General features: G+C 42.1%; 1 protein-coding gene across 2 annotated transcripts; it reads left to right on the top strand.

Annotated features, from left to right (window-relative positions):
• The first annotated feature begins 202 nt into the window (after positions 1 to 202).
• On the top strand, positions 203 to 25674 carry LOC115134472 (actin nucleation-promoting factor WASL-like). Of its 2 annotated transcripts, XM_065022670.1 has the most exons (11): positions 203 to 817; positions 5804 to 5938; positions 6054 to 6140; positions 6238 to 6334; positions 8625 to 8648; positions 11592 to 11793; positions 12157 to 12199; positions 21849 to 22002; positions 22779 to 23329; positions 23416 to 23524; positions 23803 to 25674. In XM_065022670.1, exons 1-11 carry the CDS (start codon positions 713 to 715, stop codon positions 23859 to 23861), a joined length of 1566 nt encoding a protein of 521 aa, XP_064878742.1. In that variant the 5' UTR covers positions 203 to 712; the 3' UTR covers positions 23862 to 25674. The 2 variants fall into 2 exon arrangements, with proteins under 2 accessions (XP_064878742.1, XP_064878743.1); XM_065022671.1 differs by lacking the exon at positions 8625 to 8648.

The following is a 25674-nucleotide window of genomic DNA, read 5'->3' as shown; positions in this document are numbered from 1 at the left end:
TGACCTCAGTGTGTTTGAGAGGGGGGTGAGAGGGAGAGCAATTATAAGAAATATAAAGTATTTGTGCCCAAAATGTAATAAAGTAGGCTATATTGTACATATGTAACATTGTATCCCTCTTCTTAAAAATATGACAACAGTAGTAGCTCCTCCCTCATAAGTAACCAACACCAGTCCCTGCCCAGCTCCACGCAACCCCTCTCTATACTGCCTTCATGTTACAAAATCCACTGGGAAATAGGGCTAGACCATTTCATAGTTCGGGATATTTTGGCGTCCTCGTTATATTCTAAGATCAGAACATTTAAAGACGACAGGCAACATCTTTTTTTAATGGAAATTAATTTCGTTCGGAAAGCCCTGCCCTTCAATTGAATAGTATTTGTATATTTCTCCATGACCCCTATCTTCATTGGAATGGTTGTTCCTTTACACTGCCATGTTGGATGGATGTATCGATGTTGCAGCTGGAGTTCCGAATGAAAGTTTAGAATTTGCATTCTGCAAAGATTGGGGTTCCCACCGTTTAGTTATGGAGGTTGTTATCCAACAACCAGGATCCTGAAATATTTCATTTTGCAGACCTCTACCTTAGAAACAACGTCATGAGATGATCCGGTTGCAGGCCATGGCGACCAAAGGCTGCACCAATTTGATGTAATGTTCAAGAGTAAAACAGTTAATTTTGTTTATTGAGAAGTTATTTACGAACATGAATAGCCATTCTCAGCAGCGGCGGGTTGGAAATATTGGCTCCATACTCCTCACCCCGCAAGAGAACGAATGCCTATTCAACTACCTGGGCAGGAAATGCAATGTAAGTTGTCTTGTTTACGACCATGCCACGCTCTCAAGTTCAAGTGCAATTTGTCTACCTGCACCGTTGCAAAATAACGTGTTAGGCTAAATGTTAGTGTTATGTAGGCTAACGTTAGGAAATAACCTGGCTGTAGGCCGATAAGACGCATGACCGCTCAGCATCTTTTTCCATGGCTTTGCTGGAACGATGTTTGGATAAGCAGAACTGTTTGCCTGTCAGATGGATTTGCTGTCAAGAAATTGGCTTGGAAATATAACGTGTGCCTCTGGAGTATTAGTGGTTTTCGCCTGGCTTGGCTGTAAACAGTAATCATTAATAAACATGACCGATAGTGTTGACCTAAGTTAAGGTTGAACGCTACGGTGTGTGATATAAAATGGACAACTTAACGTTACTCAACCAACTGATGCGCTGCAGTGTGTCTGGCATGTTTGCACGTCAGTATTTTGTTTTTATTTGATAACGATCGCTGTCAAATCCGTGTTTGCACAATGAAATATGTTCAGAACATGCATATTATCCTTGCTTCGTCCCATTGTTTACACGAGCCATTGTTTACACAGATAACACAGGTTCGTTGTGGGAAGAAGCAACTATTTCCCCAATGCTAAGAAGGTAGTTGTGCCCTTTACAAAAAAAAGATTGATTGCAGTATAACTGCAGTCGGAGGGCAGTATTCTGCAAATACTGCATCCAAAAATATTTGACTGTAGTTACTGCACTTTTACTACAATTGTTTTTGTAAGGGTGAAAGTCAGATCAGTTTATTATTGAGAAGCTGCATTAGATTACAATAAGTGTCAAATGGCAGCCCAGTGGAACGACTACTATAGCCTACAGTACACTGTCTAAATAAATAACATATCACCATTTGCCGTAAGTTAAAGCTGAGTGTCTAGTAAGACAGAGCCATAGCTTGATGTGTGTTCTTTTTATCCCTTAACATTTTTCCTAACATGGGGATTGAGAACATACTGATCTGGATTGATTTATGCCCCTATCTGTGTTCTGTGCACATATCGGTATACAGTACACTTTCAGACTGCAAACCTTCTCAATTAAACTACAAAGTAGCCTATTCCTACCTGGCTTAATGATATCGTGATTATTTGCATCGATCCAGTGGCCATTTGTTTTGCAAATTCTGCAATCACTTAAGCGCTATAGAAACATCGCTAACCAAACAATGGTCTCTGACTGGTTTGCACTTGAATTGAAGTGGTCTCCTGATGTGGTTTAACAGTGTTTCCCCTAGAATCATTTAGCAGCTGCGGGCCACTGCTGCTAAATCATTGCTGCCACAAGCAATAAAAAAAAATATATATATATATATATACTGCCGTTCAAAAGTTTGGGGTAACTTAGTAATGTCCTTATTCCATGAAAACATACATGAAATTAGTTGCAAAATGAATAGGAAATATAGTCAAGACGTTGAGAAGGTAATAAATAATGACTTTTAATGGAAATAATAATTGTCCTTAAAATGTAGCTTTTGTCAAAGAATCCTCCATTTGCAGCAGTTACTACCTTTGGCATTTTAGTTGTCAATTTGTTGAGGTAATCTGAAGAGATTTCACCCCATGACGCACCTCCCACAAGTTAAATTGGCTTGATGGGCACTTCTTACATACCATACGGTCAAGCTGTGTTCTTTTGCCCATCTTAATCTTTTATTTTTATTGGCCAGTCTGAGATATGGCTTTTTCTTTGCAACTCTGCCTAGAAGGCCAGCATTCAGGAGTCGCCTCTTCACTGTTGACGTTGAAACTGTTGTTTTGCGGGTACTATTTGATGAAGCTGCCGCTTGAGGACTTGTGAGGCATCTGTTTCTCAAACTAGACACTCTAATGTACTTGTCCTCTTGCTCAGTTGTGCACCAGGGGCTCCCACTCCTTTCTATTCTGGTTAAAGCCAGTTTGCACTGTTCTGTGAAGGGAATAGTACACAGTGTTGTACAAGATCTTCGGTTTCTTGGCTATTTCTCGCATGGAATTGTCTTAATTTCTCAGAACAAGAATAGACTGACGAGTTTCAGAAGAAAGGTCTTTGTTTCTGCCTGTAATAGAACCCACATGCTGATGCTCCAAATACTCAACTAGTCTGAAGGGCAGTTTTATTGCTTCTTTAATCAGGACACAGTTTTCAGCTGTGCTAACATAATCGCAAAAGTGTTTTCTAATGATCAATTAGCCCTTTAAAATGAAAAACTTGGATTAGCTAGCACCATGCCATTGGAACGAACACAGGAGTGATGGTTTCTGATAATGGGACTCTGTACGCCTATGTAGAAATTCCATTAAAAATCTGCTGTTTCCAGCTACAATAGTAATTTACAACAGTAACAATGTCTAAACTGTATTTCTGATCAAATTGATGTTATTTTAATGGATAAAAAATGTGCTTTTCTTTCAAAACAAAAACAAGGACATTTCTACATTACCCCAAACTTTTCTGTGTGTATTAGTACCAGTCAAAAATGTGGACACCTACTCATTCCAGGGAATGCATTTCAATTAACAGGTGTGCCTTGGTAAAAGTACATTTGTGGAATTTCTTTCCTTAATGCATTTGAGCCAATCAGTTGTGTTTTGACAACGTAGGAGTGGTATACAGAAGATTGCCCTATTTGGTAAAATACCAAGTCCATGTTATGGCAAGAACAGCTTAAATGAGCAAAGAGAAAAGGCAGTCCATCATTACTTTAAGACATGAAGGTCAGTCAATTTGGAAAATTTCTACAACTTTGAAAGTTCCTTCAAGTGCAGTCGCCAAAAAACATGAAACTGGCTCTCATGAGGACCCCACAGGAAAGGAAGACCCAGAGTTACCTCTGCTGCAGAGGATAAGTTCATTAGAGTTTCTGGCTCAGAAATTGCAGCCCAAATAAATGCTTCACAGAGTTCAAGTAACAGACACATCTCAACTTCATCTGTTCAGAGGAGACTGCGTGAATCATGCCTTCATGGTTGAATTGCTGCAAAGAAACCACTACTAAAGGACACCAATAATAAGAAGAGTCTTGCTTGGACAAAGAAACACGAGCAATGCTCATTAGACCTGTGGAAATCTGTCCTTTGTTCTGATGAGTCCACATTTGATATTTTTGGTTCCAACTGCCGTGTCTTTGTGAGACGATGAACGGATGATCTCCACATGTGTAGTTCCCACCATTGAGTATGGAGGAGGAGGTGTGATGGTGTTTTAGTGCTTTGCTGGTGACACTGTCTGATTTGATTTAGAATTCAAGGCACACTTAACTAGCATGGCTACCACAGCATTCTGCAACGATACGCCATCCCATCTGGTTTGCGCTTAGTGGGACTATCGTTTGTTTTTCAACAGGACAATGACCCAACACATCTCCAGGCTGTGTAAAGGCTATTTGACCAAGCAGGAGAGTGATAGAGTGCTGCATCAGATGACCTGGCCTCCACAATCACCCGACATCAACCCAGTTGAGATGTTTGGGATGAGTTGGATTGCAGGAAAAGCAGCTGAAAAGTGCTCAGCATTAGGGGAACTCCTTCAAGACTGTTTGAAAAGCATTCCAGGTGAAGCTGGTTGAGAGAATGCCAAAAGTGTGCAAATCTGTCAAAAATGCACAGGTTGGCTGCTTTGAAGAATCTCATTCAAATCAAAATATATTTTATATTTTAAACACTTTTTTGGTTTCTACATGATTCCATATGTGCTATTTTGTAGTTTTGTCTTCGCTTTTATTCTACAATGTAGAAAATAGTAAAAATAATGAAAATCCCTGGAGTGTGTGTGTGTGTGTGTGTGTGTATACTAGAGGTCGATTGATTACGATTTTTCAACACCGATACCTATTTATTGGAGGACCAAAGATAGCTGATACAGATTAATCGAACGATTTTGATATATATTTGTAATAATGACAATTACAACATTACTGAATGAACACTTTTATTTTAACTAAATATAATACATAAATTAAATAAATTTAGCCTCAAATAAATATTGAAACATGTTCAATTTGGTTTAAATAATGCAAAACCACCATGTTAGAGAAGAAAGTAAAAAGTGCAATATGTGCCATGGAAAAAAGCTAACGTTTAAGTTCCTTGCTCAGAACATGAGAACACATGAAAGCTGGTGGTTCCTTTTAACATGAGTCTTCAATATTCCCAGTTAAGAAGTTTTAGGCTGTAGTTATTATAGGACTATTTCTCTCTACCATTTGTATTTCATATACTTTTGACAATTGGATGTTCTTATAGGCACTATATTATTGCTAGCCTAATCTAAGCATTTTTTTGTGGACTTTTTTTTGAGAGTGGAAACCTGAGAACTGGAAAAACCAAGGGGGAAAATATAATTTTTTGAGGAAAAATAAACGGAATCTGGCAAAAAAATAAAACAAAATTTTTGGGGTGTCCTAACTAATCAAATCCAATGTACTATGGTCTGACTAGTGGCCTATGGTCTGGCCAGTGACCTTTCCTGTGTTATGATGAGGTGTGAGTTTGAGGAGAGAAGTGCTTCCTCATGTTCCTTCTCTCCTACCCACAATAATAAATCACTGAAGAGGAAGCCAGCTAGAATGGTATTTCCTCTTCCTCATCTCGTTTTGTGATTGGCACAGGTCGCTCTGTGTCCTTGAAGCAAACAAAGCTTTAGATTGTGTGGCCACTGGCTATGTCTGTCATCATTCCCTATCAGATATTCTCAGGGTGTATTATCTGCAAATGTTGTACTATGCTCTCGGGGCAAGTAATCAGTGTTTCCTGTTCGTGTATGTGGTCCTCTTCCTCTATATGGCCATCATTTACACATTTCCCCCTAGAGGCATTCCACTAGTTAAGGTAGTTTTGTGCACATTATCTTCGGTCTTCAATCTAATGCTGCACTTCTTAATCACATTTATTATCAAAACATTTGACAAGCTCTTTGTCTCTGTATGTGTCACTATAGTGTTTTTACTTTGCTGTAACACTCCCACCGTGACTTCTTCCTTAGACCCTGTGCTCAGCGGTGGTCCAGGTGTATGGGGCAGACAGGAGCTCATCCTGGATGAAGAGGTGCTGCGGAGTGGCCTGTCTGATCAAGGATAACCCTCTGAGGTCCTACTTCATCAGGGTCTTTGACATCAAGGTGAGTGAAGTAGATGAAGGATGGTTGAAGCTAGCCTAACACTGAGTCCCTTTCCTGAGGAATTCCCTGCTGCCAAAAGGCAGTTCACTAACTAATGTTATTTCTCTCTTTTCAGGAAGGGAAAACCATGTTTGAACAGGAGCTCTACAATAACTTCTCAATCAACAGCTCTAGGTCGTATTTCATTTCATTCGCAGGAGATGTAAGTATGATATCTCGCCGCTTGAAAGCTTTTGGACCCCACAAGGACAGTGTCTTAAAAAAAAAGACTGATCTCTCTTTACTCTCTTTATCTCCAGAACTGCCAGGTAGGCCTGAACTTCGCTAGCGAGGAAGAGGCCAAGCGATTTAGAGCCGCACTTAACGAGCTACTCGGCAGACGCCAACGTAAAACGGGTAACTACAGTGGCTCCGTGTGCTCAGTCTACTCTACATCTGCTTTCTCACCACCTCAACCTTTCACCTTCTGGACAGAGGAAGGGGAGGAAGCTTCAATTTCTCTTCCTGCGCTACTACTAACAAGACCACAGGGCCCGATCCCAAGCCGATCCCTCTATTACCTGAGACCCATCTTGTAACTCAGATCTGCGAGGGGGTTCATTTGGGGTCAACAACGGTCTAGGAATTGTTTTGGAATTGAGCCCTGTGTCAAATTCTTCCTGCTGGTTGCTGTTGGAAAGTCAGTGATATACAGTGTCTTCGGAAAGTATTCAGACCCCTTGACTTTTTCCACATGTTACCTTACAGCCATAGTCTAAAACACCGAAATACCTTATTTACATAAGTATTTAGACCCTATGCTATGAGACTCAAAATTTAGCTCAGGTGCATCCTTTTCCATTGATCATCCTTGAGATGTTTCTACAACTTGATTGGAGTCCACCTGTGGCAAATTCAATTGATTGGACATGATTTGGAAAGGAACACACCTGTCTATATAAAGGTCCCACAGTTGACAGTGCATGTCATAGCAAAAACCAAGCCATGACGTCGATGGTTTTGACCGTAGAGCTCAGAGACAGGATTGTGTTGAGGCACATATCTGGGGAAGGGTACCAAAAAATGTCTGCAGCATTGAAGGTCCCCAAGAACACAGTTGCCTCCATTCTTAAATGGAAGAATTTTGTAACCACCAAGACTCTTCCTAGAGCTTGCCGTCCGGCCAAACTGAGCAATCTGGGGAGAAGGGCCTTGGTCAGGGAGGTGTACAAGAAGACGACGGTCACTCTGACAGAGCTCTAGAGTTCCCCTGTGAAGATGGAAGAATCTTCCAGAAGGACAACCACTGAGGCCAGTGCAGCACACCACCAATGAGGCCTTTATGGTAGTGGCCAGATGGAAACCACTCCTCAGTAAAAGGCACATGACAGCCTGCTTGGAGTTTGCCAAAAGGCACCTAAAGACTCTCAGACCATGAGAAAGAATATTATCTGGTATGATGAAACCAATATTGAACTCTTTGGCCTGAATGCAAACAGTCACGTCTGGAGGAAACCTGGCACCATCCCTACGATGAATCATGGTGGTGACAGCATGCTGTGGGGATGATTTTCAGCGGCAGGGACTGGGAGACTAGTCAGGATCAAGACAAAGATGAACCGTGCAAAGTACAGCGAGATCCTTGATGAAAACCTGCTCAGGATCTCAGACTGTGTTGAAGGTTCACCTTCCAACAGGACAACGACCCTAAGCACACAGCAAAGACAAAGCAGGAGTGGCTTCGGGACAAGTCTGTGAATGTCCTTGAGTGGCCCATCCAGAGCCCGGACTTGAACCCGGTCGAACGTCTCTGTAGAGACCTGATAATAGCTGAGCAGCAACGCTCCCTATCCAGCCTGACCGAGCTTGACAGAATCTGCAGAAGAATGGGGAAACTCCCCAAATACAGATGTGGCAAGCTTTTAACGTCATACGCAAGAAAACTCGAGACTGTATTCGCTGCCAAAGATGCTTCAACAAAGTACTGCGTAAAGAGTCTGAATACTTATGAAAATGTTTTTTATTTTTAGCAAACACTTTAAAAACACTTTTAAAAAAACTCCCATTGTGTGTAGATTGAGGGGGGGGGGGGGGGGGGCGTAATCAATTTTTGGATATGGCTGTAACTTAACAAAATGTGGAAAAAGTCAAGGGGTCTAAATACTTTCCGAAGGCACGGTTTCTGTCTGTACAGTAAAAACAGAAGAGGGTCTTTCTGCGCTAAAGGCTGCCGTGGTGTTCCTCTCTGGCTTCTCTACATCTCTTTGTTTCTCTCTCCATGCCGGCCTTTGAAGTTTGCTGCTCTTGCTGTGAGGAGTGTGCTTTCAGACGTGGGGCAGGGAAGGGGTCTACTGTAATGGTATGGTAGGGACACTAGCTTTCATTCTGCACCAGTACTTCTTGTCTTTTTTTGTGCATATTTTCTGAACTTGTGAAAATGCATCCTTCTCCTCCTGAGTGAAATGCATTTGGCTCCCAGGATCTGAATGGAACTGGTATTTTCTCCAACCTGCGGTGGCTACCTTTCCGTGGACTTCCATGGCATTTCCTTTTGTCCATCTGACTCTCATAAACTCACTCTGAACACTTTCCAGACACTTTGCTTGTCCTTCGACACTTCCATCGACACTCTCTGTCGCTCTGATAGCTGTGCCAAAGCCCACTTGAATTGGCTGCAAATTATAATTGTCCCCATTTTGTTTTGCAGAGAAAAGATGTGACCCTGCAAATGGTATGTTGTCCATTCTTTGATTTGTACCAATTTGGTTAGTCCAAATTTGACCTTCAATATGTTTTATTAAAACGTAATCTTTGGTTATTTTACAATTTAAAAGCGTAGTTCTCCTGTAATCAGTCAAGCGAAATCAAATGTATTGGAGTAGATGCATGTGTACACACACATACATCGCTGTGAGTTGAATTTAAAATACTCTTTGAAGAGGTAGGGCTTCAGATGTTTTCGGAAGATGGACAGGGACTCTGCTGTCCTAGTGTCAGGGGGAAGCTGGTTCCGCCATTGGGGTGCCAGAACAGAGAAGAGCTTTGACTGGGCTGAGCGGGACAAGACCTCCCCGTAGGGGGGAGGACCAAGAGACCGACGGTGGCAGAACGGAGTGCTCGGGTTGGGTTCTAAGGGTTTGAGCAGAGCCTGAAGGTAGGGAAGAGCAGGTCCCTTTACTGCTCCGTAGGCAAGCACTCTGGTTTTGTGGTGTCTCCGAGCTTCGACTGGAAGCCAGTGGATTGTGCAGAGGAGCGGGGTGACGTGTTCAACATTCCCAGGTTCTCCCAAAGCGGGCTGCGGCGTTCTGGATAAGGTGCAGGGGTATGATGGCACAAGCAGGGAGCCCAGCCAGTGTTTCAGTAGGACCTGCGCCGCTTTCTGTGGGGGGAAGGGTCATACTCTAAAGATGTTGCAGAGCATGAACCTGCAGGAGTGAGTCACCGCTTTTATGTTTTCAGAGAATGACAGGGTGTTGTCCAGGGTCAATCCATGGTTCTTTGCACTCTGGGATGGGAACACCGTGGAGTTGTCAACCATGATGGAGAAGTCTTGAGGTCTATTGCTTCCCTCCCCCAATTTGTTTTCCTTGTCATAATTCACTGTCATGCTGACCGTGTGCGCTTTAATATTTGTGATATTTAATCATTACATTTATGAGGTTTCTGAACCCTAATATGGACTGGACAACCATTGACATGATCTGTCAATCATTGACTTTCATACAGCCAAAGACAACCATCTGTATGGCACCACTACAGGGATTTGTTGCACGTTTTCCATTGAAAGCTTCTGGTGATGTACAATAATGAGGGTAAACATCTCATGGCGAAGGAGCTTTCAAAGTCCTCGTCCATAGCTGAGACTTCTAACATTTGTAGGAAATCCAGGGATTTGGTTGGGATTAGCTGTAGATTACTGATTTATGTCTGACCCATCTGCATATTGTGGAGATTAACATGGACTCGAGGAGCGTAATCAAATGCCGGGACAGGGGGAGGTTTGACAAACCATGTATTGAGAGTTTGTGTGACTAACTGGGGTTAAACCCGAATCATGTGCATGCCATAAGACTGTTATCCCGCTGAACTGAAGCCTAACCTAGGTCTCATGTAAGGTTATTCCTCATGCAAGAGTAGTTCACAGAACTACTGTAGCTCTGATTGTTGGCCATTGCTGTTTCAATCAGAAGTCATTATTATAATGTTCCTAGACAACATCGTGTACGTTTTATAGCAGCCGTGTTGGTGCCTCCTGGGTAATTTTTACCATTAACAGTCCAAAGAATTAGCAGAATTTTAAACCAAGCAACAGATGATCAACAAGAGTATATTTGAATTGTCCAAGCAGCAACATGGCTTCCAGCTCTAAAGTTGTCCAAAGCTCTTTCCCCCCCCCCCTTTTTTTTAATATGACTGATGTCACATAAGGAACAAACACACACAATGGGAGGACAAGCACTGTCTTTGAGCCAGTTTGATTCTGTCACCGTTTCTTTAGTTGTGCTGTGCTATTCCTTTGTGTAGCCACAGGCAGTCTTGAGAGCCTCGCCAGTCGGTTGGTCTACCCAACACTATCATATGGATGGCACAAGGATGTATTGCACAACCTCTTTATCAAGCCTGTCTTTAACAGAGTCATTGGACAGTGAGTTGAAGTTGGGAGACTGGTTGGGTCTGCTTGGGTGTCCAGTGCTGCTCGTGGATGGGCTTTATATGCTGTTGTCCTGCCCCTGTCCTTTTGAGGAAGAGAGAGCGGAGGAGGATGAAGAGGAAAGGGAGGGGGGTGTGGTGCTAGAGGCACCGAGGATTAAGAGCTGGTTTAAAGAGGTATTTAATGGTAGAGTTGTCGTCATGCAGAGTTCATGTCCATCCCGCCCTTGTCCTTTTGAGGAAGAGGATGACGAAGAGGCAAATGAGGGGTGTGTGGTGCTAGAGGAGCCGAGGATTAAGAGCTGGCTGAGAGCGGTGTTTAACGGTAGGGTTGTCGTCAGTCAGAGTTCATGTCCATGATCCCATTTAAATTCTAGTGAATTCAGCAATTAATGCACATGATTTACATAATTGCATCAATGTTTTTCATAAATGTAAAAACTTTGAATTATAATTTTAATGGAATTTGTACTGACTTTGTTTGGCGCATGCTGGTTTTCGGCTTCTACAGATGATATTCACTAAGGCCCTGGCATTTGTATAGACAATTGGTGCCCTCTATTGTTTGTTGTCTGTACACTATTTTGAAATAGTGCTAAATACATCTAAATACTGTTTTATTGTGTGTGGTCCTGCATTGTTAGCTGTCTTGCTCAGTCTTGAACTTTTTCCCTTGTTTCTATATATTTATATTTAAAAACATTTTAAAGATTGCAATATTGATGGACTTCAGAGACTACCATAGTCACAACACAGGCCAAGTTATACAGTTGTCTTTTTACTACCAGTCAAGTATGCAAAGTAAATGTTACTTTTTTTAAGAAGTATTCAAATTTAAAATGATCGTGTATGATCTGTCTGGCCTGTGTAATATAACTTGTCCAGTATGCTAAGAAGGACGACCTTTTGGATTGACTCCACCTCATTTGGGAGAGAAACACTGCTTCTGAGCTTCCCAGCAGTGGTTCTGAGCTAGTTTTAGAAGCTTCTCATTTTCTTCCTCCATCTCTCCCTCCTTCTATAGGCCCGGCTCTCCCTATGGCCACAGTGGACATCAAGAACCCAGAGATTAACAATGTGCGCTTCCACAACTCTCAGCAGCAGCTTCCCCAGCCACACCACATCAACAACATGCTGCACAGCAGCCTCAGCAAAAAGGAGAAGAAAGTCAAGTGCAAGAGGAAGAAGCTCACCAAGGCAGACATAGGCACCCCCAGCAACTTCCAGTGAGTGGACCACACTTCCGTCGAGATTACACTTCAGACGGGTCTGTGTAGAGAGATGTAGCGCAGCGGGAGTTTTTCTGAATGTATGCTCTCTGAAGTTGTGTAACGTATTGAGCTTGTCACTCATGTTTGAGGGTGTTCTTTGTGTCTTGAGAACCTTTTCAATGGCTCAGTTGTGTTTGTCTGCATTCATAATTGCCCTTCTCTGTGTGTTTGTGTGTGTGCGCACAAAAGTGAGTGGTCTTACATGAGTGTCTGTGCTTGCACGTGATTGTTGCAATGCACACCCACACACGTTTGTGAATCGGCTTGGTTGTGGGTCCACGTGTATGTATGTTCTCATCCCTGTCTGTCTCTCTTCAGGCACATCGGCCATGTGGGCTGGGACCCAAACACAGGCTTCGATGTGAGTACCACACACACACACACCGGATCCTTCATGGGCACACAATGGTGACCTGTGTGGTCGACTCATGATTGACCCACACAATGGCCTCATTTGTATACAGCACATATTTATCATGCATCCAATGCCGTCATACAAGCCTCTCCTGCAACCCAGAATATTCCGGAAAATTGTTGGTCACTGTTTTGGGCAGCTATGCTTCAGTAGCACAAGTCATAAGTCAGTTGATCCTCATATAATACCTGTGTTCTGCAGTTCATCAATCATCACCATCACATATGTTTGGGAGTGTTGCCCAAATCTCAATGTTTCTGCTCGGTCACCAAAAAAAGTGTTTTTGCCAATATTAGACCTAACAATTAGGCATCTGACAATCTTTGTCATGCCATTCAGACAACTGTCAGAGAAGTTGGCTTAAGCACATATTCCCCCGATTCCGACCCGAGGTAAGCTCAAATGAATGGAACATTAGTTGATTTTCATGCATTTTCTCTCTATACGTCTTCCTACCTTGAACAAAACCCTGTCAAAACCCAGTCTAAACCCTGTCTAAGCCGGGGGGGGGGGTTCTACTAGGCTACCATATGGAATTGTTTTAAGAAGGTCATACAGTGCCTTGTAAAAGTATTCAATGCATTACAACCTGAAATTTAAATATATTTTTATTTGGATTGCATGTAATAGACATACACAACATATTCCAAATTAGTGAAATGGAAAAATTACTTGTTTAAAAAAAAATCAAAAAAATAAAAACGGAAAAGTGGTGCGTGCATATGTATTCACCCCCTTTGCTATGAAGCCCCTAAATACAGTCTGATGCAACCAATTACCCTCAGAAGTCACATAATTAGTTAGATTGCACACATAGGACTTTATTTAAGTGTCACATGGTTCTGTCCTGTTCTGAAAGGCCCCAGAGTCTGCAACAATACTAAGCAAGGGACACCACCAAGCAAGCAGTACCATGAAGACCAAGGAGCTCTACAAAAAGGTCAGGGACAAAGTTGTGGAGAAGTACAGATCAGGGTTGGGTTATAAAAAAAAATATCCAAAACTTTGAACATCCCACAGAGCCATTAAATCCATTATTAAAACATGGAAAGAATCTGGCACCGCAACAAACCTGCCAAGAGCGGGCCGCCCACCAAAACTCAGACCAGGCAAGGAGGGCATTAATCAGAGAGGCAACAAAGAGACCAAAGATAATCCTGAAGGAGCTGCAAACTACACAGTAGAGATTGGAGTATCTGTCCATGGGACCACTTTAAGCCGTACACTCCACAGAGCTGGGCTTCACGGAAGATTGTCCAGAAAAAAAGCCATTGATTAAAGAAAAAAATAAGCAAACACGTTTGGTGTTCACCAAAAGGCTTGTGGGAGACTTCCCAAACATATGGAAGAAGGTACTCTGGTCAGATGAGACTAAAATTGAGCTTTTTGGCCATCAAGGAAAATGCTATGTCTGGCGCAAACCCAACACCTCACATCACCCCGAGAATACCATCCCCATAGTCAATCATGGTGATGAGCATCATGCTTTGGGGATGTTTTTCATCGGCAGGGACTGAGAAACTGGTCAGTATTAAAGGAATGATGGATGGTGCTAAATACAGGGACATTTTTGAGGTAAACCTGTTTGTCTTCCAGAGATTTGAGACTGGGATAGAGGTTCACCTTCCAGCAGGACAATGACCCTAACCATACTGCTAAAGCAACACGTGAGTGGTTTAAGGGGAAACATTTAAATGTCTTGGAATGGCCTAGTCAAAGCCTAGACCTCAATAATGCAATAACTGCAGTTATTCTGCAATCACTGTGTCCAAAATACCAGTTGACTGCAGTTACTTTTACTGCAGTTTCAAAAACGTGTTTTGTAAGGGTTGTCAAGGAGTGTGAATACTTTCTGAAGGCACTGTGTAATATATAATAGGACTGACCCCATTTAGTTGACTGGTTTATCGTTTGGATGATAGGCTGTTGGTCAAGAGATTTGATTTTAGTCGTGGCACACGAGACACCTCCCTGACACCTCGTCTATCTCAGTGGACTAATACATTGCGGAGGCCGCAGGGATGGCACAGTCCATCACTCTAAGATGGGCACCGTCACCGTAAAGGTTCACTCTGTTGATCTACGTGCCTGGGTGGAATTATATATTTTTTGAGCAGTGGACACCATTTGGTAACTTCCCAATCACAAGGGGGCGATAGCAAAGTTTAGATTTTTGTAAATCTTGCTAGTAGTGGCTAGCTAGCTTTAGCCTGGTTCAAAACATATAAGCTATCTATCCTTTTTAGCTTCCCAAAGCTCCATGCGAAATAATCAGATTTATGATTTAAAAAATATATCCTGGGAAATATTGTTTTGACTTGCCGGTGTAACCTAAAACATTATGCCAGTTTGATATCCTGCTTGTGTAGTCATTCGATATCAACAAAAAAATAGAACTTCATGTTTTTGTCACGGAGAAAAAAACAGCTGGCTAGAGCAGGTTCTACTATTTCACAATAGCCTGGAATCACTAGTTATTTCTTCTAAACAAAAATCCTTTTTGGGTAAATTTTGTTGTTTGGTTTACTGTTTGAAAAGTCCCTGAGATTAACAATGCAAAGTCGGCTACTTTGATATATATAGCCTATAAATCAAATCAAGGAACCAAGCGATGACACCACAGACAGAAGGGGTAAACCAAGCGATGACACTACAGACAGAAGGGGTAAACCAAGCGATGACACCACAGACAGAAGGGGTAAACCAAGCGATGACACCACAGACAGAAGGGGTAAACCAGACACGTGAAGCATCCATTTAGAACGATATCTCATCACCAAATATGTTAGTGAGAGGAAGTCCGGTAGTGGGAGAGGATGGAACTTGGTGACACTGGGCAAACAGCTGATCTCAATACATTTTTCTGTTCCCAAAACTAGAATCCGTTATACGAAAATAGTGCACTTAGTTTAGAGTTGATCAGTTCCCCTGTGAAGAAAGTTCCCCCCCGTTGTTTAGAAAGAGTGCAAGGTCGATTTCAGTTTGCACTCACTCCTCCTGCGCTTCAGAGGAGGCTTTCCCTAACGGAAATATGCAAATACATGCTTGCTCGTGCTTGGCTTTGCCCACCTCTGCTTTTTTCTGCTTTTTCTGCCCATTATGCTTCTTTTGCTTCCACTGTAAAAGACACAGATGAACTATCTGGGGTTAGTTATAAATATATTTGATGACTGCCCCCATGGCTGCGGAAGGAATAATACAATGTGTCCCAATTTTCAGATGGTACAAAATGACGTAGAATACTGGAGAAGCCATCCCCTTTTTTGATGAAAACCTACATTGACGTACATTCCGTCTCCGTAGTGAGTGAATTTACTTTTAGGTGCTCCATGAGGGTATTTGCTTGGCACGCCAAGCAATTTGGTAAAATTGAGAAAATAAGTGCAATTGCATTTGTTTTGAAATTGCATTGGTTTTCCATACATGGCTACTTCATTCGACCTGACACCGTTTAAGAGTAGGCTAGTGGTTAGAGCATTGGACTAATAACCGGAAGGTTGCAAGTTCAAACCCCCGAGCTGACAAGGTACAAATCTGTCGTTCTGCCCCTGAACAGGCAGTTAACCCACTGTTCCTAGGCCGTCATTGAAAATAAGAATTTGTTCTTAACTGACTTGCCTAGTTAAATAAAGGTAAAATAAAATAGCAGTATATAGTGAAATACGGTATACTGCCCAGCCGTAGCTTAGATGCACAAGGCACGTCTCTTTCCAGAATGCGCTCTCTCCTGCCAATTCTTGTGCACTTGTTTCATAACGTTATTGTGTGAATTGTTTTCCCTAACAATCAATCAATTCCCCCATTTACATATCACTAGTAGTACATTTACTGTTAATTCCCATCATTTCTAATCTACAATAATTGTTTAGTTACGTTAATTTCTGATGATGCATTCAATATAATATTAGTCATTTACTGTTCTTGTTGTCAGAGTGGATAAACCTTTGTTACACTTGTGAGAAACACGTTTTGGTTTATTTCATTCCAGTGATGAGCTTTGTCAATTTATTCATTGTGGGTGTTTTTTTTTTCGAACACTCCTGTCAACGCTGAGCACCTGTTTTACACATAGATGTAGACCTAGGCTACCTGTGCCATGTAACTTCTCAAAGTAATGTAATAAAGCATGTGAGTAGATGACCCCAGACGTGGGGCAAGTACTGGATTGAGCAGAGCTTGTTTGACTGGTATGTTCCGGCGTCAGAGAATAGGACACCAAAACTCAACACAGATATGGCAAATAATGATCTTTATTAACTACACAATTTAATAAGACCGCATGCGGAAAATGCTAGGCAACCTACTAAATTCCTGCAGTCTCTAAGGGAAAGATCACAATTTACTGATGGGGAGGCAAGGGTAGTGCTTTTTATTTTGGGGGTTTACATTTGCTATTTTGCATGTTTTACTATATCATTTCTTCCATTCTAGCTAAATTTCCTCATCTATCTCCATGCGCCAAATACAGTGACCTATAAAAGTATTGGGACAGTGACAATTTTTGTTGTTGTTTTGGCTCTGTACTCATAGCACTTTGAAATTATACAATGACTGAGGTTAACACGCAGACTGTCAGCTTTAACTTGATGGTAATTTGAATCCATATCGGGTAAACCGTAGAAATCCATATTTCTAAAACGTAGAAATTACAGCACTTTTTGTATATAGTCCCCCCATTTTAGGGGAGGAAAAGTATTGGGACAAATTCACTTGTGTTAAAGTAGTCAAAGGTTAAGTATTTAGTCCCATATTCCTAGTACGCAATGGCTACATCAAGCTTGTGACTACAGATTTGTTGGATGAATTTGCTGTTTGTTTTGGTTGTTTCAGAGTATTTTGTGCCCAATAGAAATTAATGGTAGATAATATATTGTGTGAACTTTTGGAGTCACCTTTATTGTAAATTTTAAAAATGATGTGAATGCTACCATGATTACAGATAATCCTCAATGAATCGTGAATAATGATGAATGATCCCCCAAAATATGCTAACCTCCCCTGTTGTTGTATTGGGGAGTGGTTAGCATGTCTTGGGGGTATGATATTTGGGGAAAGTGGAAAAAGTATGACGCACAATCTAAGTGTGCAATACACCGACGCATGTCTTGTATCCCCCTCCACTCAATATTTTTGTTAAACAGAAAACCCAGACATATGGCAGCAGATCCACAAGGTCTGCCATGAGAGGTGACTGTATAGTTCCCCTAAGGAAAAGCACCTTTAGTAAATCTGCATTCTCTGTGAGAGCTTCCCATGTCTGGAATACACTGCCATCAGACACACATAACTGCACCACATATCACACTTTCACAAAATGCTTGAAGACATGGCTAAAGGTCAATCAGATTTGTGAACATGGTCCCTAGCTGTGTGTTGCCGCTTTCCATGTTGTCTGTTGTCTGTAGCTTGTGAGGTGTGGAGACACTTTGTTGCTTTTATGAATTTTGTCTTGCTCCTTTTTGTTCTATGTTGCTCTGTCTGTATGCTATGTCTTGCTTGTCCTATGTTGCTGTCTGTATGTCTTGCTTGTCCTATGTTGCTCTGTCTGTATGCTCTTTGCTTGTCCTATGTTGCTCTGTCTGTATGCTATGTCTTGCTTGTCCTATGTTGCTCTGTCTGTATGCTATGTCTTGCTTGTCCTATGTTGCTATGTCTGTATGCTATGTCTTGCTTGTCCTATGTTGCTATGTCTTGCTTGTTCTATGTTGCTATTGTCTATATTGTAATTGTTTTTAATAACCTGCCCAGGGACTGCGGTTGAAAATTAGCTGGCTGGCTAAAACCGGCACTTTTACTGAAACGTTGATTAATGTGCACTGTCCCTGTAAAAATAAAAATAAACTCAAACTCAAGTGACATAATAAATCAAATCCCCTTCATAATCTGTCAATTTTTAAGATCGAGAGATCAGTTTTTTTTGCAAGGCCTGCGTCTCAATCCACCACATCCACTTATGTTGGCCACCTGGAAGGTGGCCGAGCTACAGCTGTGTTTGTCAGACCATGAGACATCCCGAAAATCGTTCTTCTCATGTAAAGGTTTTTAGCATCCGAACTGTTTCTCCGACAAACTAATATGACTCACAAACACAATGATCACGGGACTTGTCTGAAGGTAACCCGTACAAATTAATGGAAGTACGGAGGTAGTTTTGTGCCAACAAAAATAAGGGGTTAAATGTGTCCAAAAAAACTAAATATTTCCTTAGCGTTCTTATCTCCTAGATAAAGAACAAACTCTTCAAAACCTTGTTCCTTATTACATTTTTACTGTCTTTTTTGCCATTTTGAGTGTTATTCAATGCATTTTTATGGGATATTGGCTTAGACTTTTAGAGGATAATATTAGTATCATAGTGGACATCTAGGGCTATAGTGCCCTGATGCATTTAGTGCTCAAATCTCCAGGAGCTGAACCTGAGGTGAACAACTATTGTTTTATGAAAGTAGACAAAAAATAAATAGGAAAAAATGTGGCTATAAAGTTTTGCATATGCTACATGTTTTTAAGGACGCGTGAATGTGGCTCATTTGGAAAATACCTCTTGTTTATTGATGGCGCTGGCTTTGCCGTGTCGGTTCTGAATGCATATGGATGTCCGGTAAATTTCTCAAATGTCAGGTAAATTAACATTTTCCCGGTGACGTTGTCCGGTGCCACATTTTCCTAAACTAAACCCTGAAATGTGCATGTTGTTTTTATGCAGCTTTTTGAATATTCACATGAAAATCTGTTGCCAATTGGATGGAAACCTATAGACACCCTGAAGAATGGCAAGTGTGCCAGTTCCAGTGTCACTTTGATTATGTCTGCACATCATGGTTCACCAGCAGCCCCAAACATCTGAAGAATAAGCTACAGACTGGGGTTTAATATATTCCCGGTATTTTACAAATGTTCCATCCCAAGAATAATCACTTTGCTCCCGGGTAACTCAAACCAGAAGAGTCATTCTAAAGCATATTAATGTCTGGATTTGATTTAGAGCTTCGATCTGCATGAAAATGCAATCATGATGCTACCTGAGCCTGATAAGCCATATATTGAATACATTTTATGAGCCCAAGCCCAATTGATTGTGCCGTTATCCTAGGATATAGGCTACCGCACATTACGCACAACAGAAAAACATAAAAGCCCATAGGTGTAGCTATGTTTAAAAAAAAATAAAAATAAGGTGTAGATTTATCATTTATAGATGTATAAATTAGAGGTGCATTCAGTCCTTTATATTACTGTAGCATTTGTAATCCAAGCTGTGCAGAGGCAGTTTGACAAATGGAAAGAGACTGTTTACAAAACAGCAAAAAGTTTAATGACATTCAGAGATTGCTAAGCCTTTGATACTGGGTAGGGAAGGATCTGTTTTCTGTTTGTCTATTTATTGTGGTGTTAACGCAATCCATGCCAGTATGTTTTCTTTATTGGTTGTGTGGTGCATTGACACAGAAACCTGTTGGTGGAAAATTACTTTGAGGGTAATTCTGTTACAAAATATTTCCCCTTGTCCTGTAAAAAATGTATGTTTAAAAAAAAAAAAAAAAAATCTGTCCATAACCCAATCAGAAGTGCTGCAATGACCCGAATAAGATAACGATAGTGATAACGTGGTAAAAAGTGACACTTCACACACTAGTGAGATATACGGTTAAGGAGAACTGAACATCCAAGGTTCAACTACTACTTCACTGTAAACCGGGCCTAGCCCAATGAAACACAATTGTACAAACATGCAAATTCACTGCACCCCAAGGGGCATAATAGCCTACACACTGTTCAGAGAACCACACCTGATAGTGAAGTCATAGAACATACCCGTTCTGTTCGCTCCACATAACCCACGCTGTGGATGCTGACTGATTTAAAATATATACATATATATATTTCTAAAAACATTTAAGACTAGGCCAATGAAAGAGGGCATAGACAACATTGAACATTTTAAATTCAGCTCTCCTAGTTTACGGGGCCCCCTCATGGGTCTGGGCATGTGCATCACCGTTGGGGCGGTTGGAGGTCGACTGGCAGTGGCTAGTGGCAGGCTAACCCACGGTGCACTGAATAGGCTACAATCTGGACAGGAACAACAACTAGGCTATATTCTGATTCAGGTTGATCAGCGTAGGTTTTGGTGTGATTAATTACGTAGGTTAGAGGAGCGCACTACACTTGCAGCACGCTGTTTTACAAACACTGGGGAGATGGCTCGCACTCCTAGCAACCCCACTATCTTGTCTGGTTTCCCAAATTCCCACTTACTACCGTTCTTCGTCCCCGGCTGCCCTACCCAGCAGCGAACGACAACCTTCCCCCGTTCTGGTGAGTACAATACGGATTCTTGCAAAGACCACAAGCCCAACGGCAGGGGAGCACAGCTCCCCTGAACAAGACCTGCCTGTCTGGCAAGCAGGTGCGAGCAATTCGTTTGCACTCAGAACAGCTTCAGTTCATCTGGGTGTGGACTCTTCAAGGTGTCAAGCGTTCCACAGGGATGCTGGCCCATGTTGACTCCAAAGCTTTGCACAGTTTGGTCAAGTTGGCCGGATGTCCTTTGGGTGGTGGACCATTCTTTATACATCGGGAAACTGTTGAGCTTGAAAAAACCCAGCAGCGTTGCAGTTCTAGACACAAACCGGTATGCCCGTTCAAAAGCGCTTAAATCTTTTTTGTCTTGCCCATTAAATCTCTGAATGGCACACGTACACAGTGTCTCAATTGTCTCGAGGTTTAAAAATCCTTCTTTAATATGTATCCTGCCCTTCATCTACACTGATTTGAAGTGGATTTAACTGGTCATCTTTCTCCTGGTCAGTCTGTCATTGAAACAGCAGTTTGTACACTCAGTGTATAATATAACAATTCCATTTAGCAGACACTGAATACATAGCCAGGTCTGTAATGATTGGCACCCTTTTATAAAGATGAGCAAAAAATACTATAAAATGAATAATACAAATACTGAGCTATATTGTATGCTCAAAAAATGGAAAATTAAATGTTATACAATTACTTAGTAATACAAAACAGATATTGGTCAAATTTATTGGGGCTCTAGCACCTGCCCCTTGAGAGGATAATGACACAGCCTTTTTCAAAAAGGTTTTATCAAATTGGAGAACACGTTGGGAGGGTTAAACCTTTCCTCCCATACAGAATATTTCCAGATCCTTGATATCCTTCGTCTGCTCTTGGGGCCTAACTTCTTAAATTTAAACCACAGGTTTTCAATGGGTTTCAAGTCCGGAGACTGAGATGGCCATTGAAAAATGTTGATTTTGTGTTCAATGTACCATTTCTTTGTGGAGTTTGATGTGTGCTTGGGGTTATTGTTGTGTGCACCACCAGGTGTAATTCCCCTTTTAATCCACCAGGAGGCAGGATGGCACTTAGATTGACAAAGTCATTTGATTATTGTGTGCTCAAAATGAAGTTTTCTTGAGTTACATGATATTGCCATTGCATTTTTAAATTTATTTTTAGGCCATGGTACAGCGTCATTGTAGCCCTTTACAAAACACCACAGATGCTAGCCTGTGTCTGTTTTTTGGATTGTCCTGACCAGGTCTTTCTCTCTGTCCCCCTTTCTCTGTCCCAGTTGAATAACCTGGACCCAGAGCTGAAGAACCTGTTTGACATGTGTGGCATCTCAGAGGCGCAACTCAAAGACAAGGAGACCTCCAAGGTCATCTACGACTTCATTGAAAAGAAAGGAGGGGTGGAGGCTGTCAAGAACGAGCTCCGTAGGCAAGGTGAGCTCACCTGAACCGTCCTCTGAGTTACGTGTATCTCGAAGTATTAAGGATTCCACCCACAGTGAATGTGATGAACTTCCTTGTTGAGAATGCACCCCAACTGGTAATGAGATGCTGCAAGCCAGATGGGGCTTAATTATGTGGTATTTTTCCAGGGCCGCGCAGGTGGCGTGGTGGGTAACTGACTGTGTGTTTCCATAGAGTTGTGGTTAGTGTGTTTCTGCCTCAGGTGTTGACTGTGAGCTTTGACATGCTTGACCGGATAAAGCTAACTAGCTTGTGGTTTGTCTGAATTTTTAATTAACAGAGTTGAAAGGCTATAATGTAAAATGTTGCCAAAAGTGAATTTCTGAGCTCTTGAACGTTGAACGTACCAGAAGTCTAACTAATTTTTAAAAATCTTAATGGGGATCCAGGTATTCTACTACTCGACTCAGAAAATCAAGCATGGATTGGAGAGTTGTGTTTTTTAGTTTTTAGCACTGTTTGATTTTGGATGTTAAATGCTACATCGCTGTGTTGGGAGTTGTTTTGGCTTTGGAGTGCTTTGAAACAGAGTATCTGGATGACAGGGTTTGAATGACACATTAACTCTTGGGGGTAACCTATAATTGGAAACAACATTCATTTTCAGTGCTTATTAAGTGAAAGAACTGTGATTTGTATTGGGACCGTGCAGTACTCTTGTGCACCCCATTAATTTGAACCCTGCTGGATGGAATATTGCGACTCCTTAACTGACTTCTCTCTCTTTCCCTCTCTGTCCCACGCAGCCCCACCACCCCCTCCTTCTCGGGGAGGCCCACCTCCCCCTACCCCGCCCCACAGCTCGGGCCCAGCTCCCCCACCACCACCATTGCGAGGTGGCCGGGGTGCCCCGCCACCTCCACCCTCTCGGGCCCCCACCTCGGCCCCTCCCCCACCTCCGCCCTCCAGGCCTGGTGCACTAGGAACCCCCTCCACCCCCGCCCCCACCAGAGGGGGCCACCACCAGCCACCACCACCTCCACCCTTGCATGCCAACACAGCACCCCAGGCCCCACCACCACCTTCCCCACCAGCACCACCACCCCCCGGTTGTGGAGCCCCTCCACCGCCTCCTCCACCACCCCCACCTGGACCCCCGCCCCCTCCAGAGTTGGACTGTGGTGTGCCGTTGTCCCGCTCACCCCAGGGCACGGGGGGTAAGTCGGCCCTGCTGGAGCAGATCCGTGGGGGCACCCAGCTGAAGAAGGTGGAGGCACCGGCCTCCAAACCACCGGCCACCACTGTGGGGCGCGATGCGCTGCTCGACCAGATACGGCAGGGCATCCAGCTCAAAACTGTAAGTGTACCATTTTTGCCTGTGTATGTTTGTGTGCATTTCCATGTTTGTAACTGTGTGTGTGTGTGTGTGTGTGCGCGCGTCAGGTACCAGACGGCCCAGACTCTGGCTCCCCTACACCAGCACCCTCGGCAGGCATAGTGGGGGCACTTATGGAAGTAATGCAGAAGAGGAGCAAAGCCATCCACTCCTCAGGTAGGTGCCCACTGTCAGTGTGATGGAAGTGATTCAGTTAACAGCACTCGCTTGAGGAATAACCTTGCCTTAGATCTGAGGACATACATTAGCTCCCTGAGTTAATGCCTAGGCTATAATTTAACGTCCGCATAAAGTCTTGTGCCGAGCAGGCATTGATGAGCAGTTGTCAAAGTGCTGAATTGAAGTACTCATCTGAATTGTGTTATTGCCAGTTTCCCTCAAAATAAAGATGTACATCTATGCTTTGTTTACAAGTTTGTTTTGTCATTTCCTAGATGAAGATGATGATGATGACGAAGAAGATTTTGAAGATGATGACGAATGGGATGACTAGTTAAGTCTTCCCCCCCCCACCTGAGCACAACTGACACTAAACTGATCCTAAAATCTTCCAAAACCTGACTAAAATTGTAATGTAAATGTTCTATGAATTTGGTGTATATTTATTGTTGCCTTTTTATTAATCTGTGCAATACCTTGTTCATTTAATCTGTAAAGTTTTTTTTCCACATACCCTCTGTAGAGTCTCTGTGAAGACTTTCCTGGAACTCTGTCAAAGAACGCTCACATCGCCGTAAAAAGCATAACATCAATTATATAGTCTGTTATAAGGGCTCCCGAGTGACGCAGCGGTCTAAGGCATTGCATCTCAGTGCTTGAGGCGTCACTACAGTCCCTGGTTCGATTCCAGGCTGTATCACAACCGGCCGTGATTGGGAGTCCCATAGGGCGGCACACAATTGGCCCAGCGTTGTTTGGGTTTGGCCGGGATAGGCCGCCATTTGTTCTTAACTGACTTGCCTAGTTAAATAAATAGAATAGTCATAACTGTTAATGGTAATAAGCTGAGATGCTTAGGCTGACTACCGCTGCATGATTGCTTGCAGCTAATACAATGTATTATTACCACCAACGACACCTGGGGTCTGTTCAGGATGGTGCAATGTCACAGAACTTCCAGATAGAAACACATTTTGTAATATTGATATGATTGTCTGTCCTCAAGAATAGACTCTTATACATTTATCAGCTCTTTACATTACATTTGTCTCCAACGTTCAGAACATTTAGCCCGAAGAAGTAACACTGTACATTGCTGCTATGTCATGCTTATGACAGCCTAAAGACGCTCTATAACAGCAGGTTCAAGCAGTACGGTATCTGCTGGATTAACCATGTGCAATTTTATTTGGGATATATTTCATTGGTGCGTTACTATTAAATGTTACTGTATGTTCCCGTCGGTAAAGAAAGGGAGATAAGAAACAAACGGACTGGATCCTCATGTCGTTATTGTTGGTTGACGCAAGATAACACTATTTTCCTACCCTACTTTTTTTGTACCTTTTTTTTTGATTTTCTTAAAGAGATCCTAGTTTAGCAAAGTTATTTTTTCATATGGGGTCCACTTATTAGAATTGTAAGCCACAATTGACTCAAATGTTTTCAATGCTAGTATGTTCACAGCTGGTGTCTTTGCACAATTTCAAAATTGAATTTATTATAAGAGTAACAGTGCGGTGTCATAGTTGTGTTCCAACGATGTGCTTATTCAGTGACGGGGAAGACAAAGATTCCCATGGGTAGGATCAGTGTATGCTTTTTGCCAGTCATTGACTCATGGAAGCTCTTAAAGCAGCTTCTGCGTCAAGGAACTTTTATTGTAATCCACACTACGAAGTTGTCCCGCATTACATTTCACTACAAAAAATGATAACTAATACAGAATCACACAAATAGGCTCATATGAATAATTTAGGTTTTGTGCTGCGCTCGTTTCTTTTCTGTCACTTAGTGTACCTGTTACGATTCCCAATCGTATTATTCTCTCCTTCCTGCTGAAATGAATTTTTTTATTTTTAGGTCAGTTTTCATATGTACCGGCCAATCTATAAATGTCTTCCCTTTTTTTGTTTTTACAAACCATTACTTTTATGGGATGAATCTCTAAATACCTCCATACAAAAGTTAATACTGAACCAAAATTGGCATTTGCATGAAGCGTCTACAAGGTTTTGGTTTGACTCTCCTGAAAGGTTTTGAGATGGTAATGAAGCTCATCCTCCACCAAGGTGATTGCTGTGTTTTTAGAAACCTTCAAATGGGTTGGGAAAAGAGATTTAAATAAATTGTATACTTAGTTTTTC

This window comes from Oncorhynchus nerka, linkage group LG9a, assembly GCF_034236695.1.
Source record: "Oncorhynchus nerka isolate Pitt River linkage group LG9a, Oner_Uvic_2.0, whole genome shotgun sequence".
In the NCBI taxonomy this organism is placed as follows: domain Eukaryota; kingdom Metazoa; phylum Chordata; class Actinopteri; order Salmoniformes; family Salmonidae; genus Oncorhynchus; species Oncorhynchus nerka.
This window is presented reverse-complemented; position numbering and strand designations above follow the sequence as displayed.

What these genes read in the sequence shown, in the direction of transcription:
- LOC115134472 (XM_065022670.1), top strand. Translation starts at nt 713, where the DNA reads ATGAATAGCCATTCTCAGCAGCGGCGGGTTGGAAATATTGGCTCCATA. An exon ending in ACCCAAACACAGGCTTCGAT is followed by an intron (nt 12,200 to 21,848) that starts GTGAGTACCACA and finishes TCTCTGTCCCAG; the next exon opens with TTGAATAACCTGGACCCAGA. An exon ending in CAAAGCCATCCACTCCTCAG is followed by an intron (nt 23,525 to 23,802) that starts GTAGGTGCCCAC and finishes GTCATTTCCTAG; the next exon opens with ATGAAGATGATGATGATGAC.